At 38.7% G+C, this 15696-nt stretch overlaps 1 protein-coding gene across 2 annotated transcripts in view; it reads right to left on the bottom strand.

Annotated features, from left to right (window-relative positions):
- Window positions 1–1705: 1705 nt before the first annotated feature.
- Window positions 1706–15696, bottom strand: part of LOC106050221 (uncharacterized) — a 40469-nt gene continuing 26478 nt past the window's right edge. The window contains exons 12-21 of one of the 2 annotated variants that reach the window (XM_056016755.1): window positions 15272–15359; window positions 13871–13924; window positions 11763–11897; window positions 8652–8798; window positions 7767–7976; window positions 6431–6652; window positions 5100–5297; window positions 3554–3925; window positions 2181–2252; window positions 1706–1786 (exon numbers count right to left, since the gene is read on the bottom strand). In XM_056016755.1, the coding sequence (XP_055872730.1) occupies window positions 1731–1786; window positions 2181–2252; window positions 3554–3925; window positions 5100–5297; window positions 6431–6652; window positions 7767–7976; window positions 8652–8798; window positions 11763–11897; window positions 13871–13924; window positions 15272–15359 (1554 nt within the window). In that variant the 3' untranslated portion in view covers window positions 1706–1730. Of the gene's footprint in view, window positions 1787–2180; window positions 2253–3553; window positions 3926–5099; window positions 5298–6430; window positions 6653–7766; window positions 7977–8651; window positions 8799–11762; window positions 11898–13870; window positions 13925–15271; window positions 15360–15696 lie in introns of those variants that run through there. The other variant, XM_056016756.1, reaches the window with a different exon arrangement.

Genomic DNA, 15696 nt, shown 5'->3' with positions numbered 1-15696 from the left:
GCAAACTATGTAGCCGCCTAGGGGCCTCCACTTGGTGGGAGCGTCACACGTAGGCCTACAGGACAAAAAAAAATAAAGAAAAAATTGTGAAACTTGGATCAAATCTCAAACATAGTAGAGCACCATGACCCTGTTTAGCCTACTTTAAATTAGTCTCTACAACGAAAATTGTGATAGGCCTATATACTAGACGTCTATATCGATCTCCAATTCAGTTATTTAGATATAGACACAAGCATGAGGGTTTTTAATAAATTGCGTAATTTTACTTTTTCGCTGTTTCTATTTTATTTCATTTAAGGCTACGAAATTAACTTGCCTAGAGCCTCCTATTAGCCTATCTAATGCCGGTCCTGGCACTGAGACGGGGGGATCTATAGGGCCTATTAGAGGAATCCATTAAATGTACCTTCGCTACATAAGTGGCATATATACACTGGCAAATAACCGTCTTCTGGTTGAGGCTGTTGTTCTACAAACACATTATCCTAGCAACCTGTGCATCAGAGTTTACATGGATGGCTCATCTCATAAAGCCACCACAAATAGAGGAGCTGGAATACTCATCGAATGGCCCGATGGAGAAAAACTAGAAAAATCCATTGCGACTGGAGAGCTCTCTGACAGCTACAGAGCAGAAAGGGAATCACTAGAGCTAGCTGCTACCATACTAGCAAACCATGCAAGTACTCCACACAGTCAGATTGTCTTTCTAACCGATGCGAAAGCAATCCTCCGAAGCTTGGAAATTTCTGATTCCTCCTATGCAAAACGACTCAGGACAGCACTTATAAAGCTCAACAACAACAGCAAAAAAAAAACAACAACAACTGTTATCCAAAGGATACCAGCACATATAGAACTAGAAGGAAATGAGAAGGCTGACACACTCGCCAAGAGTGGGAGAACTAACTCACAAAAAACCATTGCACTCTATTCAGAAGAAATGAAAAAAAATAAAAGTAAATAAAATAAATGAGAAATGGACAATCTCTCATCCAAATCACAAAAAAAAAGATTATGACTATTATAAGCTATCCCGACAAGATCAACGTCTAATCTTTCGACTCAGGACCGGACACAACAGAATGAGACAACATATGTACCGAAAGCTCACAATTGGAACCAGTGAAATCTGCCCACGTCGAGTGTCTCCAGAGAATGCTGACCAGGTCCTCCAAAACTGCTCTCTTTACCAAAAACACTGGCCCCAAAACACCCCAAATAGAAAGAAAACTAAATGGAGAGCTCCCTGATATGGAAACCACTGCGCAGTTCATCTCATATATTGATCTATTCATTTGAACGCTCCAGCATAAAAATGAGAACGAGGAAAAAAAACACACACACGGACGCAGACAGTGAACCGTATATAAGGCTCTAAACTATTTGAAATTGGTCCCTTCTTATGTCCAGTTATTCTGTCAGCGTCCTATGCATAGAGGGCAAAACTGATTTACAACTATCATGATGAACTATGTAAGTATATGGATAGGGGAATAATAAATCCGAAAATCCTTATTACTAATAAGAATCTTAACTCCTTTTTTATTTGGGGGTGAGGTCTTTGAAAAAGTGGATGCCCTTAGCTGTCTAGCCTATACGTAAGTTCTGCACTGACGCTGAAAAATAGTCTACACACAAACAAACACGCACGCATACACAAATTACAGTTACTTCACACAAATCTGTAATTTTTAAATATTCTTTATTTAGAAATGGTCTTTAATCTACGTTCCTTGTGAAGTTCCCGCGTCTGTTCCAGCACTTGAACTTCCCAAATAATCTAAGAAAAAAAAAACAGAAGAAAAGTGTGTGTGTGAGAGACTGACAGAGAAAGAAACAAAGAGATATACTATTAAAGAAAATAATTGTAAAACTGGACTCAGTATTACTAGGCATTAACACACGTATTAACACGAATTAAAATCTATCCAGTTAAATGTTTGCCCAAAGTAAAAAACCATCTCACAAGTCTGTAGTTTATTAGAGGGTTGCTGATCTAGTAGAACCTACATCCTTTCCATAAGCGGAACTTTTTCTTTTGGAAGCTGGGTTTTAATTTTGTGTAGTCATTATAAGTTACCAGACATAGACTACACTAGCGAACTGCCTACGCTGAAAAAGAACGCTTGTTGACCTATTATTGTTTCTCAATTTAATGAAAGTTGATCACATACCAGTGACGTCCGATATGTCCACCGAAGAGGATGATCTCTGACGACGCACGGATACACCGCTGCCCTCTGTACCTGTAGCAAAACATTGTCAAGAGAAACCAAAAGACCTTAATTGAAGGCGAGATACAGAGTAGACGAAGTAACTTTCAATGGCTTTAGTCACTCCGTGTGACTTTATTTCTTCAGAAAAAAACAACAACATGGCGGCCATTTGAATTTCAAGCATATGTGTCAAGGGCAACATCACTACAACGAGTCCAACGAAAACGAGGCTCTGCGGCTTCATTATGGGCAGAGTTCTCGAGAGGGCTGTCGCTCGTGTATGACTGCTCTTACTGCCTCTAACCCGTTATGGTTAAATGTATTTATTTATTTTTGAAATAAGTTCCAACTGAGAATATTGATTGCAGTTGTGGGGGTCTATGGACTAATTAGAATCTTTAGCATGGGCGTAGCCAGGATTTTTTTTTTTTGGGGGGGGGGGGAGGATTTTTTCCTCTGGTTATAATATCTCTGTTCAGTATATTAGTCCGTAATTTAGTCCCACTAAACAGGGCTTGGTGGCTGAGTGGTAAAGCGACTGGCTTCCTAACCCAGTGGTTTCGTGTTCAAACCGGAGCGATGTCTGGAATTTTGGATTTTGAGACTTTAAGAACGCCACTGATTCCATCCAATTCTAATGGCTACTTGACATTAGTTTGGGGAAAGCAAAGACCGTTGTGCTGGCTACATGAGAACCTATTTAACCGTCGGCCATAGAAATGATGACCTTTACACCATAGGATCACAAAGTCTGAAAGGGGTAGGCCTACTACAAGAAAATTTGATATTATTGTTCCTCACGTTAGCTGGTAACGGCGTCTTAAAAAAAAAGTAAAGTTCCCCTGTCAGACCTTGCGATCTATCAGGCAGATGATGTTAAGGTCATCTGTTTTTTTTTTTTTTTTTTTTTTTTTTTGCCAACGGTTAACGAGCAGTGTGTCATGTGACCTTTACTTTCCCTAACTTAAGTCAGGTACCCATTAGAGCTGGGTGGATTTAGGGGAGCCCAAAAAATCCCTAAAAGGCATCTTAAGTGTCTTGGATAAAAATCTGTTTGGCTTTCGAAGTCTAAATTCTTATTGTGTGATGCACATAGGGGCCTACCTACACGAGCAGTGTAATCGAACATACAGATTTAAAAAAAAGAAATAGATTCTTCTTTGTTGCTTAGGAAACACTGATCTTATTTTTAAAATAAATATTGGTATCTGTTTTCATTAGACATGCATATAGTTTTGTAAGTGTGGCTTAATAGCCTTTTTAAAAGAAATAATTAAGGACGATAACTCATAAAATCATAAATCTACATGTCATACACGAAAGGCACACACCTTGAACATCAGTGCTTGCCCTTGCGGTGTCAGTAGGTGCGATTGGGGGCTGTTTCTTTGACTTCACTTCCGAGGCGGCTAAGAACAAGATTGTGAACAGTGTAGCAGCAGCAATGACATAGTACCAGAACTGCTCTATACGGAAGCCAGACTGTGGATGGTAAGGCACGAAGGAGCCATTGGGCTTAGGGGTTGTGGTGGTGTTGGGCCCATGAGTCTCTTCGCACCAGTCCAGACAGCCCTCGAAGCAGTAAGGGCCCCATGTTCCGTTCATGCAGTCAAGGCAGTAGCCCTCGTAGGAGCAGATCTGGTCGGTGCAAGAGATACTGCAAATATGTGAACAGTCAGGTCCGTAAACCGGAGGGGCGCATTCTGAGGATTTACGAAAGGAAACCCGCGCTGTATGAAACGAATGAAAGAATTTACCTGTAAAAATTTTTTTTGTAAAATGTTTGGCATGTTTCAGATCTTCCTTCAGATTTTAAGTTACATTTTAGCTCAAACCTCCCGCTGGTTGACGGGGGATGGCGGTGGGCAGAGGTCAAAGCCGAGAACACTGAACGACAGTCCAGAGCGCTTACCATACGACTAAAGAGACATCCATTTAACGGGAATATCAAGCTAATGGAGAACTAACTCGCAATGTTATTTCACAACGTAACACACCAAAACAAATTAACTCGCACTTTCTTAGACTAAATGAAATGAAACTCCAGCCTTCAGGACAGAAGACTCAAAAGTAAAGTAGCAATTATACTTAAAACACTGAACCATTATCTTCAAATACAAAAACAAAATTTAATAAAATACTCCGAAAGACACAAAGATAAAGGCACATTCCTTGACCCATATGCTAGGACAAATTTGTACAAATACTCCTTTCTTCCCTAGTGCTATTAATGCATGGAATGGATTGCCTTAGCTAGCCAGGAAAACCAGTGACTTGGCAGAATTTAAGTCATTGGTTAATATGCATGACTGAATGCATGACGCGTAGGACGTAATCATCTTCTTTTTTGTATTATATAAGATAAGATAAGAAGATAAAATCTTATACGCTTCCTGGTCATGGACACATTCTTTAATCCTTGTGCGTCTTGGACGCTAAATGCATAGCTAGAAAGGAGTATCCTAGTAACGAATTTAGATGCTACAAAAATATCCTAGGTATCACGTTCAAAGACCGCACCACAAACGAAGATATTAGAGATTGGATCCCAAGATGACTTGCTAACTATTGTAAAATAAAACGCAAACTAAAACTCTATGGTTATATTACAAGTTCTTTGGGGGGCTCACAAAAACCTTCCTACAGGAAACAGTAACAGGAAAAAGAAGAACAGGCAGACAGAGAAAGCAATGGGAAGTAAACATAAAAGAATGGACGGACCTGTCATTCAGAGAAGTTCTATCCAAGCCAATAGACGGAGAAGAATGGAGAAAGACGGTCGACAGATCTTGCGTGGTGCCCCAACGGTCCATCAGACCGGATGAAGGTGATAAACAACAGTGATGAAAGAAAGCTAAATATTATATCTACATTTACCTCCGTATACCTCAAACTCACAGATCGCCAGGGAGTAAAAATTTGGGCTCATAGAGACATGGATGTATTTCACAGGGTCCCTGCTGAGGGGGACTATAGACACATGCCTGTCCAGTAGACGCGTGATGTCAGAGACGACTGCCTTCTTGTTGTCCAGTAACCTTATCTGGAACTTCTCCCCCAGCTGTAGTGCTATCTCTGTGGAAGGAGAGACCGTGGCTTCTTGACAACTTTAGAAATACATTGGGGGGCGCGGTGGTGGAGTGGTTAAACGTTTGGCTTCCAAACCTCGGGTCCTGGGTTCGAATCTCAGAGAAGACTGGGATTTTGAGCTTCGGGATGTTTAGGTAGTCAAACCCAACTCTAATGGGTACCTGACTTAAGTTGGGATAGTAAAGGCGGTTGGTCGTTGTGCTGGCCACGTGACACCCTGCTCGTTGGCGAAATAAACCTTAACATCATCTGCCCTATAGATCACAAGATCTGAAAGGGAAACTTTATTTTTTTTTTTACTTGTTGGTGAAGGCATCATGAAGATATGTTACCTGAACTGAGCCAACTTAAGTTAGGAAAAGTAAAGGCGATTGGTCGTTGTGCTGGCCACAGGAGGTCAAAGAAACAGATGACCTTAGCATCACCTGCCTTATAGACCTCATTGTCGGAAAGAGGAACTTTTTACAAATGGAATTTCAGCTCATTAAGAGCTGGAGATACAATAAACTCTTTCCTCGCGTAACGAAAAATGTGATAATGGGAATGATTGTAAGGGAGGGGAAATTGTGAAAGGGATGAAATCGGTTATTCTCAAACTATCACTTGTGATGTCTCCCTTGTCAGCTAAGGAGCCTTAGCGAGAGCTGTAAAGTTTCCATTATAAGACACAAGGCAGAGACTTTGTGCGAAAAAAATATCCTAAAGTTCAATTTTTTTTGTTTTTCAGAAATCGAGTTGCTTCAAGTTTACTTGTACTTTATTTATTTTTTTATAGTTTTTTTTTTTTTATAGTTTTTTTTTAGAACTAATTTTACAAAAGAATTACAAGATTGAGCCTCAGCCTACACAAATAAACAAGGTTACAAAGAAGACAGTTTGTTTGGAAACAAACTCGAAATCGGCCCCCCAAAGTGGTCTGTCCAGGTAGGTAAAAAAGAAGGTTTCAATATTTTCAGAAAGAACATCATAATGAAATTCTATCAAAGACAAATTGCAGAGAAAAATGGAGAACGAAGGTTGTGACACTGTGTGGCCCGATCTGAATTACAGAATCCATACCGGTGATTAAAAATTGTTATCAGACTTTATGAATGCAGCAATACTTTGTTATGACTCACTGTCAACTCCTCCGAAATAGATGACTATCTCGTCTATAACTACAGGTAAAGGAAACGTCATTTTGAGATTAGGCTTCGTGTCAATCAAGCTCGTCCTGGAACAGAGAGTTATGTTATCCTCGATGTAGCCATCAACGCAGAGAGTCTCACGACTTATACGCCCTTGCCGGTCAGTTTGAACGCTGGACATGGCTACGTGCTTACGAAGTGCTATGTTACGTCCTGTGGAGGAAGGAGTTTAACATCTGGTTATATAAATGTGACCAATTCAGTTGTGCCCCTTTTGTTTCTAATGATAGATTCCCTTATATCCCTTCTTTCTTATAATATAGATCAAATTATGTCCTATGTTCCTTATGATTGATTCAGTTATGTCCCTTCTTTCTTATAATATAGATTAAATTATGTCCCTTGTTCCTTTTGGTTGATTCAGTTATGTCCCTTTTTATCCTATAAGATAGATTAAATTATGTCCCTTGTTCCATATGATTGATTCAGTTCTGTCCCTTTTTTTCTTATAATATAGATTAAATTATGTCCCTTGTTCCTTGTGATTGATTCAGTTATGTCCCTTCTTTCTTATTAATATAGATTAGGGCCCCCATCTTGTTCATGGGTCACGGTACCTAAGGTCAACGCAATGGGTTTCTCCGATCCATGCGAGGCCGGAGGCTGAGCCCTTGAGAGGATACTTCATATTTCTATATATCCCTTCTTCCTTATTAAAGATTAACATATGTCCTGTCTTCAAAATAACAAAGATTTAATTAAATTATGTCCCTTCTTCCTTTTATTATATTCAATCATGTCCCTTATGATAGATTCAATTATGTCCCTTGTTTCTAATGATAGATTCAATTATGTCCCTTGTTTCTTATGACATATTCAATTATGCCTCTTGTTCATTTTGATTATAAAATTATGTCACTCATTCCTTTTGCTTGATTCAATTATGTCTTTTTTGTTAAAAGTTTGCAAGTCAATGCAACAGAACATTCAATTCATGTGCTATTAATAAATTCAAATGTTTTTTTTTTGGCAGAAAGCTAGTTGCATAATTTTGATTTCTACGTTTTTTTTTCCTTTTCTAGAACAATCGGTAAAACAGTACCATGAAATAGAAGAAGAGGCAAAAAGAGAACTCAATGTGATGACAACATACAAGAATGGACGAGCCTGTCGTTAAAAGAGATACTATTAAAGGCAAAATATAGAGTGGAATGGAGACGGTCAGCAGATCTTGTGTGATACCCCAAGGGTCTAACAGACTAGGGGATAGGCCATAAGGTGCAGGTGGTTTGCGCTTTACGAGTTCTAGACTTAAATGTGAGCTCACCTGCACTGACGTGAATGGCGCAGACCTTTCTTGTCATGTTATAATCGTCGAATAAGATAATCATCTGACAGACGTAGGAAGAGGTGTTGCAGTGAATGATCAACGTGGTCAGAGTGACGTAAATGTCCCTCCTGTTCAGACATGGTCCAGTCACGCAGTAGTCACGATTATGGGTCTTTACAAACATCAGCGTCAAACCACGGAGATGTTCTGTAGCGAATACAGAAAAGTGACCGTGTTGATAGTTTGTTAAGTGTTTTAAATGTTTCGGATTGTTTGTAAAATGTTTAAAATGTTTCGGATGTTCCTTCAGAGTTGCAGATAGTTTACATCTTAGTCCAAATCTCCCGCACGTGGGATGGGAGCGGGCAAGGTTTGAACCCGGGACCATCGATAAATCCAAACGACATTCCAGCGCGCAAACCACACGACCTTGCAGCCATACGATCGATCCACATTTGAAATAAGTGACATGCAGATGTTTAGAACTATGTTATATTCATTGCATAAAATATTCGAAGTTAGACGAACAATACAAAAAAGTTCAGAATATGATGTTTTAGCTTTCTGTAAAAAGACTTGATTTTACGAATCATAAAACAATTTGTATGCCTGGTCGTGCGGTCCCCCCTCATTTTGTGTCCCGCCGTGACCAATCGTTTTACAAGGCTTGAACACTACCCTGCAAGGACACAACCTGTGGGCAGTTTAGACCAATAGTTCGTTGCCACGTCACAGGTCTGTACGACAGCCCACTCGGCGCAGCTGTCAAGTGGTAAGTATAACTTCTACGGTATGGACTAATTGCCACGAGCGAAACGTTAAATAACATTTACTTGTAACAAAAGTTATAATTAAATACTGCACTAATTTAGCGAATGTAACCTTTGGAAGCTGTTGTGATCTGTATCCAAGAAAGTCTAGTGTTCTTATAGAAGGAAATGACCAAACGACTTGTGACAAGGAAACATGCTGTTGTCCTAATGTCAGGCACTTCTTTCTGGCTAACTGTAGCCCACATGATGGCATCTCCTATGAGGAAACACAAAAATAATTTTGTAAGAGATATAGGATGTCTTGGATTCACTTGTTTTATGTTTTAATGACATAATATTGATGAAACTGAAAAGCTGACATTGAATGGTGAGAAAATATCAGTATGAGGCCTAATTTGAGAGCAATAAATTACAAGAATGGTTTAGTTTCGAAAGGATTAATTCCTAGACATCATAAAAACAAGTCATATCAAAGTTCCGATTAATCGATTATGCTAGCTCAGTGATGCCCGACCTAATTCGACATGTGGGCGGGCCGCATAAGGTACAAATACGAAACGAAATTGGACCTGAAACTATTTGATTAGAAACCCGTGGATCTGGTACTTACCATCATCAATGGCATAATTGAATTTACTTTTTGTGCGCCTCATTAAATGGCGTTATTTCTCTACCTAAAATATGAGTAACATTGTAGCTAGTTTAACCACCGACTCATTTTCTTGTCTCTTTTTGGTAAATATTGCCATCGATCCTCCCATCTCTAGGCGTTGAGAGATCTTTTTATTCGCGACTCAAACCGAAATGCCGTCCTATTTGTTTCAAAATACCTTTTTTAATGCTGTTGCTTTTTCAACAACCACAATTTCTTTATAAAATGTTTGTAAAATGTTTGTAAAGTGTTTGTAAAATGTTTGTAAAGTGTTTGTAAAATGTTTTACATGTTTCGGATGTCCCTTCAGAGTTGAAGATAATTACTTCCTAGTCCAAACCTCCCGCAGGACGACGGGGGATGGGAGCGGGCAGGGTTTGAACACGGGACCATCGATAAATCCGAACGACAGTCCAACGTGCAAACCGCACGACCAGGCAGCCATCTTTATAAAACAAGTATGTTGCTCTATTATCATGTTTTACAAAAGGAAAGATCCGTTCACTTTTTCTGGTAGATTCTACATTCAGAGATAAAAAGTGACGGCCCTAACGTAGGGATTTCTAAACTTTGTGTTGACGTTGGATTCAAGTAGCCGGCCGGGTATAGCCTGCGGGCCGTGTTTTGTGCATCACTGTGCTACCTAATGTAATGGGGTATCACCTACTATTTCCAACAGAAAAGGATTAGTATGAGGTTAAGGGGAGGTTTTGCTGACCTACATATTTTGCATTATCTGACACAGAGGAATACCTTGTCTTGCACCCTTCTTTGTTGTATCTGGTTAAGCAAATGTTTTCGAGATCCTTGTCCACCCACCCAGGCTTTTGATGTATGTTTCCACGAAGTTACGAATTGAATAGAGGAATTGTAGAAAACTCTCATTGCAATGTCACACTTTAAAACTAGTTGTCTACATAATCAACATTAACTGGTGTATTAAGTTTCACTGCAATTTTGGTAATTTAACAAACTTATTTAATGTCTCCGTCTGTCTGTCTGTTTGTCTGTCTGGTAAAAATCCTGTACAAGTTATTCTTCCTACAAAGGAGATACTAATATTTCGTTCGCTAACAATTTGTAAACAATAAAACCTAGCTTAGTGGCTAACATATCGGCCTTGTATCATGGAGGGTCGAGTTCGAATTCAGACTTCAGCATGTTTTTTTTTTAAATTGTTTCTGAAAAGGAAGCATGGAAACCTCCTAGATACACCCCACCCCCTCCAATTGTAAAAATGTTTTACATGTTTCGGATGTTCCTTCAGAGTTTGAAGATAGTTTACTTCCTAGTCCAAACCTCCCGCAGGACAACGGGGAATGGGAGCGGGCAGGGTTTGAACCCTCGGCCGTCGATAAATCCGAACGACAGTCCAGCGCGCAAACCGCGCGACCAGGCACCCATCCTGGTCCACAATTGGTCAACAAAAGTGATTGGACCATAGCACAGTGGACATGCTAGCAGCATGAAAGTTGCGCTAAAGAAAAACATAAAAAGATGTTAAATCATCGTACACATTTATTACTGTTAGTTTAGATCTACTAAAAAAATTAATTACATGACTGATTCAAAATTATTGTCGCAATTTCATTCAATATAAGCGAGGTCGTAAAAAAAGTATTTCTTTTTTATTTCACTTTTCTGTCTCCCTTTTTTTTCCCTTATCTTTCCACTATTTTTTTTTTACTCACACAAACACAGCTATTTGTTTAAAATAGTATAAAATGGAAACAAACAAATTAACCCCCCCCCCCATGACAAATTCAAGCGATGAATTAAAAACAGCTGGAGTTTAATACTTTAACCCAGTGATGCCCAATCTAATTCAATCTGCGGGCCATTTTAATTTTTAACACTAGTGTCGCGGGCCACATGATGGTAAAGATAAAGAGACAAATGAAATTGACCTGAAACTATTTTACTTCAAACCCGAGGATCTAGTACTTACATTGAATTATTGGGATATTTGAATTTTCTCTTTACACTTCAAAAAAATGGCGTAAGTTCTGTTTATATTTTGCTGTTTTTGTTTTTTAAAAACAGCCAGACTTTCTTTATAAACACAAACATGTTGGCTAGCATTGGTATCATGTACTACAAAAAAGTAAAGATCCGTTCACTTTTCCTAGTAGATTCTATAGTACTATTTCATGAACGCACAAATGTTAAATGCCTTGGTAGTAATCCATTATAAAAACTAGACTACCCTAACGTAGGTAAAGATAAATTTTGAACATGTTTTTAGGGGGAGGGGGGATTTTCTATATTTTTGTGCCGACGTTTCGGCGGGCCGGATGGAAGCACGTCGCGGGACGGATCTGGCCCGCGGGCCGTATTTTGGGCATCACTGCTTTAACCAATACGCTTACGTAAAGATTGATCAAGTGGACTGTGTCTATTTCTTTTTTTGAATTATCCCCATACCCTAACATACGTAGGAATTGACGACTGTCCATGTCTATGCACTCCTAGATAAAGGAGGCGGCTATTTTTTTTTTTGATGGGGCAAACGTGTATATACGGTCAAATGTCTCCAAAACATTATTTCAGTACACTTTGCTCTCTTACTGAACTGGCACTGTGTCCCGAAGTAACTACGCTCACACAAGACGCCAGGCCTGCACGTTCCGTTAGACAGACACTGAGACCTTTCGCAGTGACAAAGTTGGTCGCAGTTGGTCCCAAACCAGCCTGGAAGACACCCTGCAAGGAACAGTAAACATCAGACACCCTGCAAGGAACAGTAAACATCAGACACCCTGCAAGGAACAGTAAACATTAAGACACCCTGCAAGGAACAGTAAACATCAGACACCCTGCAAGGAACAGTAAACATCAGACACCCTGCAAGAACAGTAAACATCAGACACCCTGCTGGAACAGTAAACATCAGACACCCTGCAAGGAACAGTAAACATCAGACATCCTGCAAGGCACAGTAAACATCAGATACCCTGCAAGGAATAGTAAACATTAAGACACCCTGCAAGGAACAGTACAAATCAGACACCCTGCAAGGAACAGTACAAATCAGACACCCGTACATTGAACAACAAATATTTTAGATGGTACATGATGAGGTTGATAGCCACGAGGAGAGGAAAGAAAAAATTTGATGCTTATGACCGTGATGGCTATGAAGATAATGATGTTGATGACCAAGATGATTCTTCTTCTTCTTCATCGTTCTCATTGTTATGTTGGAGTGTTCATATGACTAGACCAATACATGAGATGAACTGCGCAGTGGTTTCCAAATCAGGGAGCTCTCCATATAGTTTTCTTTCTATTGGGGTGTTTTGGGGCCAATGTCTTATACGGGCCTCTTGGTAGAGAGAGCAGTTTTGGAGAACGTGGTCGGCATTTTCTGGTGATACTCCACATGGGCAGATTTCACTGGTTCCAATTTTGAGCTTAGAGAACATGTGTTGTCGCATTCTGTTGTGTCCGGTCCTGAGTCGAAAGATTAGACGTTGGTCTTGTCGGGATAGCTTATAGTAAGCGTCATCTTTCTTGTGATTTGGATGGGAGCTCGTCCATTTCTCATTTATTTTATCTACAATTAATTTCTTCATTTCTTCTGGATAGAGTGCAGAGTTTTCTTGTGAGTATGTTCTCCCACTCTTGGCGAGTGTGTCAGCCAAGATGATGATGATGAAGATATCTTTTGATGACCACGGTGACGTTGTAGATGATGATAAAGCTTTTTAATGTTGATAACCTCGATGATGATGAAGTTTGTGATGATGATGACAACAATGATGACGAAGACGTTAACGATGTTGATGACCAAGATGATGATGATGAAAACATCTGATGTTGATAACCAAGATAAAAGTTTGTGAAGATGATGACAACAATGATGAAGATGTTAACGATGTTGATGACCATGATGATGATAAAGTTTTTTGATGTTGATAACCTCGATGATGATAAAGTTTTTTGTTGATAACCTCGATGATGATGAAGTTTGTGATGATGATGACAACAATGATGACGAAGACGTTAACGATGTTGATGACCACGATGATGATGATGAACATTTCTGATGTTGGTAACCATGATGATGATGCCGTTTGTGATGTGCCAATGGCGCCTTACTATAGTTTGTTTTATATCACCTGGTGCTCATTAAAGGGATATATAAAAGTAATCAACGAGTTATCAATGTAACATAGAGGTCGTCATTTGATAAGACGGGCAAGAAATCGAAAGTGAGGCTGTTCGTCTGCTTGTCTCCAATGGCAATGGCTATGCCCAGGGTTAGGGTTAGCAGTAAAGAATTTATTCTGCTTATTAAAGGATATTGAGTTTATGATTTGTGTAGCAATTGCATTTGTTGAAAGTAATCAAAATACCTGTAAACATTTGTACAGAACATATCAAGAAAATATGAATGTGTATCAATAAATATATCTGTGACGGACTTATGCTTTGGATTCTATTCATCTATAACAAGAAAGTTGATATGTACGTTGGAGAACTTTTAGTACAGATCTATAGTATTAAATAAACTTATATTATTGAGCATGCAACATGTCTTAACTGTAAAATTGAATATTTAAAGCTATTATCCTGAACTGTGCAATATAGAACGAAATTAGGCTGTTTATTCACCAACTATAGTTTTAGAAAGGTCATGACATCAGAAGTAAGTAGACTAAAGCTAAACTTACCATTGTCTGTATCTGTCGAGAGATCTTCATCAACTTTATTATCGCCATCATCATCTAGTTGAAATTTCAAAAAAAAATAATTACCAAGTATATACACCTTAAAGGGAGGCTATAAAAACATGAAATTTGCTCTCGATATTACTGGATTTATCTCCCTTATAACATTAAAAAAGATCAATAGGCTACGTAGGACGACCAAAAATACAATAAATTCTAAGATTTTTACATTAAAAAATAATCGTCAACATTATTATTTGCAGCTACTATGAACCTAACAATATATTTACAATTAATAATTATAATGATAAACATATCCCGTGGGCCGAGGGAAGATTCTACAATACACAATTAGATGAAAAACAAAGTTTGAAGGTAAAAATGCTCAAGAATACATGCAGGGTACAGACCGTACAGAAGACAAATGATCATTCAATAATTAGTCAAAACATAAAAAGTTGAAAAGCAAAAGTTAGTAAAAAGTTCCACAATTAAATGGTTAAAGAATGAGTTATTGAATGGCGTGAAAGGGAGCACATACGAAATACACCCAAAGAGGGCATTAGTGAGCAGAGCGCCCAAAAGCAGTACGGAAAAAAAACCTCCTCCACTGGTCCACAAATGAGATTGAACCCCAGCGCTCTGAGCGTGCTATAAGACGTGCTATATAAAGGCAATTTAAAAAATGGAAACAGAAAGTTTTTGAAGCCTGCTTCCGTAAATGGCCACTTTGTGACGTAAAAGAATACAATTAACGTTATTGGTGTAATCAACCTTGGTTCTAGGTTTATTTATTCTAAAAAGACTGGACCCTTGAGCTGTAAGGATTTCAACCGCCGATACCAATGTAGAACAAATTATTTTATTTCCAGACTACAGGTTGACCAACAAAATCCTATCCAATCATTTTTTTTATTACCGTAAACAGATAGATAGATAAAGAGAGATAGGTATAGATACAGATAAAGAGAGATAGAGAGACAGAGATAGAGATAAAAAGATAGATAGTGATAAAGAGAGATAAAGAGATAGATACAGATAAAAAGAGATAGAGAGACAGCAATAGATTGATAGATAAATAAAAAGAGACAGAGAGACAGAGAGAGATAGATAGGTAGAGATAAAGAGAGATAAAGAGATAGATTTAGTTACAAATAAAGAGACAGAGGGACATAGATAGATAGATAGAGATAAAGAGAGATAAAGAGATAGATATAGATACAAATATAGAGACAGAGGGACATAGATAGATAGATAGATAGAGATAAAGAGAGATAAAGAGATAGATATAGATACAAATAAAGAGAGACAGAGAGACGGAGATAGATAGATAGATAGAGATAAAGAGAGATAAAGAGATAGATATAGATACAAATAAAGTGAGACAGAGAGACAGTTACTTACCTTTGTTATTTGCCAGTTCCTCATCAATGTATCCGTCACAGTCATTATCAACATTATCTCCCTTGACCATACTCTCAGTGGGACATCTCTAGCACGGGAAGTTTCAAACACAATCTAATTAGATCCTATTACCTCTTTTAAATTACTTTTGCTCTCCATGCTCTGGAGTAGAGCTTACCCATTGCGCTATGGGCGCCATGCTCTTATATCTAGCATGTTCAGCAATACGTGGTCATTAACTTTTATGGACATGTCGGAGGGGAAGGTTTATGAAAGAAGGCCTCTGCTTTAGACAGCTCAACAAACACATCTTAGATCGAGCCAGATCTCCACGTTGGGATTCAAACCCGAGCTTCCTCATCTTGGTATTGGGTTCATTCCACTCGGCAACACATCCCACTGAGTGCACTTATTAAGTAGTGTCT

Source organism: Biomphalaria glabrata, chromosome 18 (genome assembly GCF_947242115.1).
Source record: "Biomphalaria glabrata chromosome 18, xgBioGlab47.1, whole genome shotgun sequence".
Taxonomy (NCBI): domain Eukaryota; kingdom Metazoa; phylum Mollusca; class Gastropoda; family Planorbidae; genus Biomphalaria; species Biomphalaria glabrata.
The sequence above is the reverse complement of the archived record's forward strand: the minus strand, read 5'-3'. Positions and strand labels throughout refer to the sequence as shown.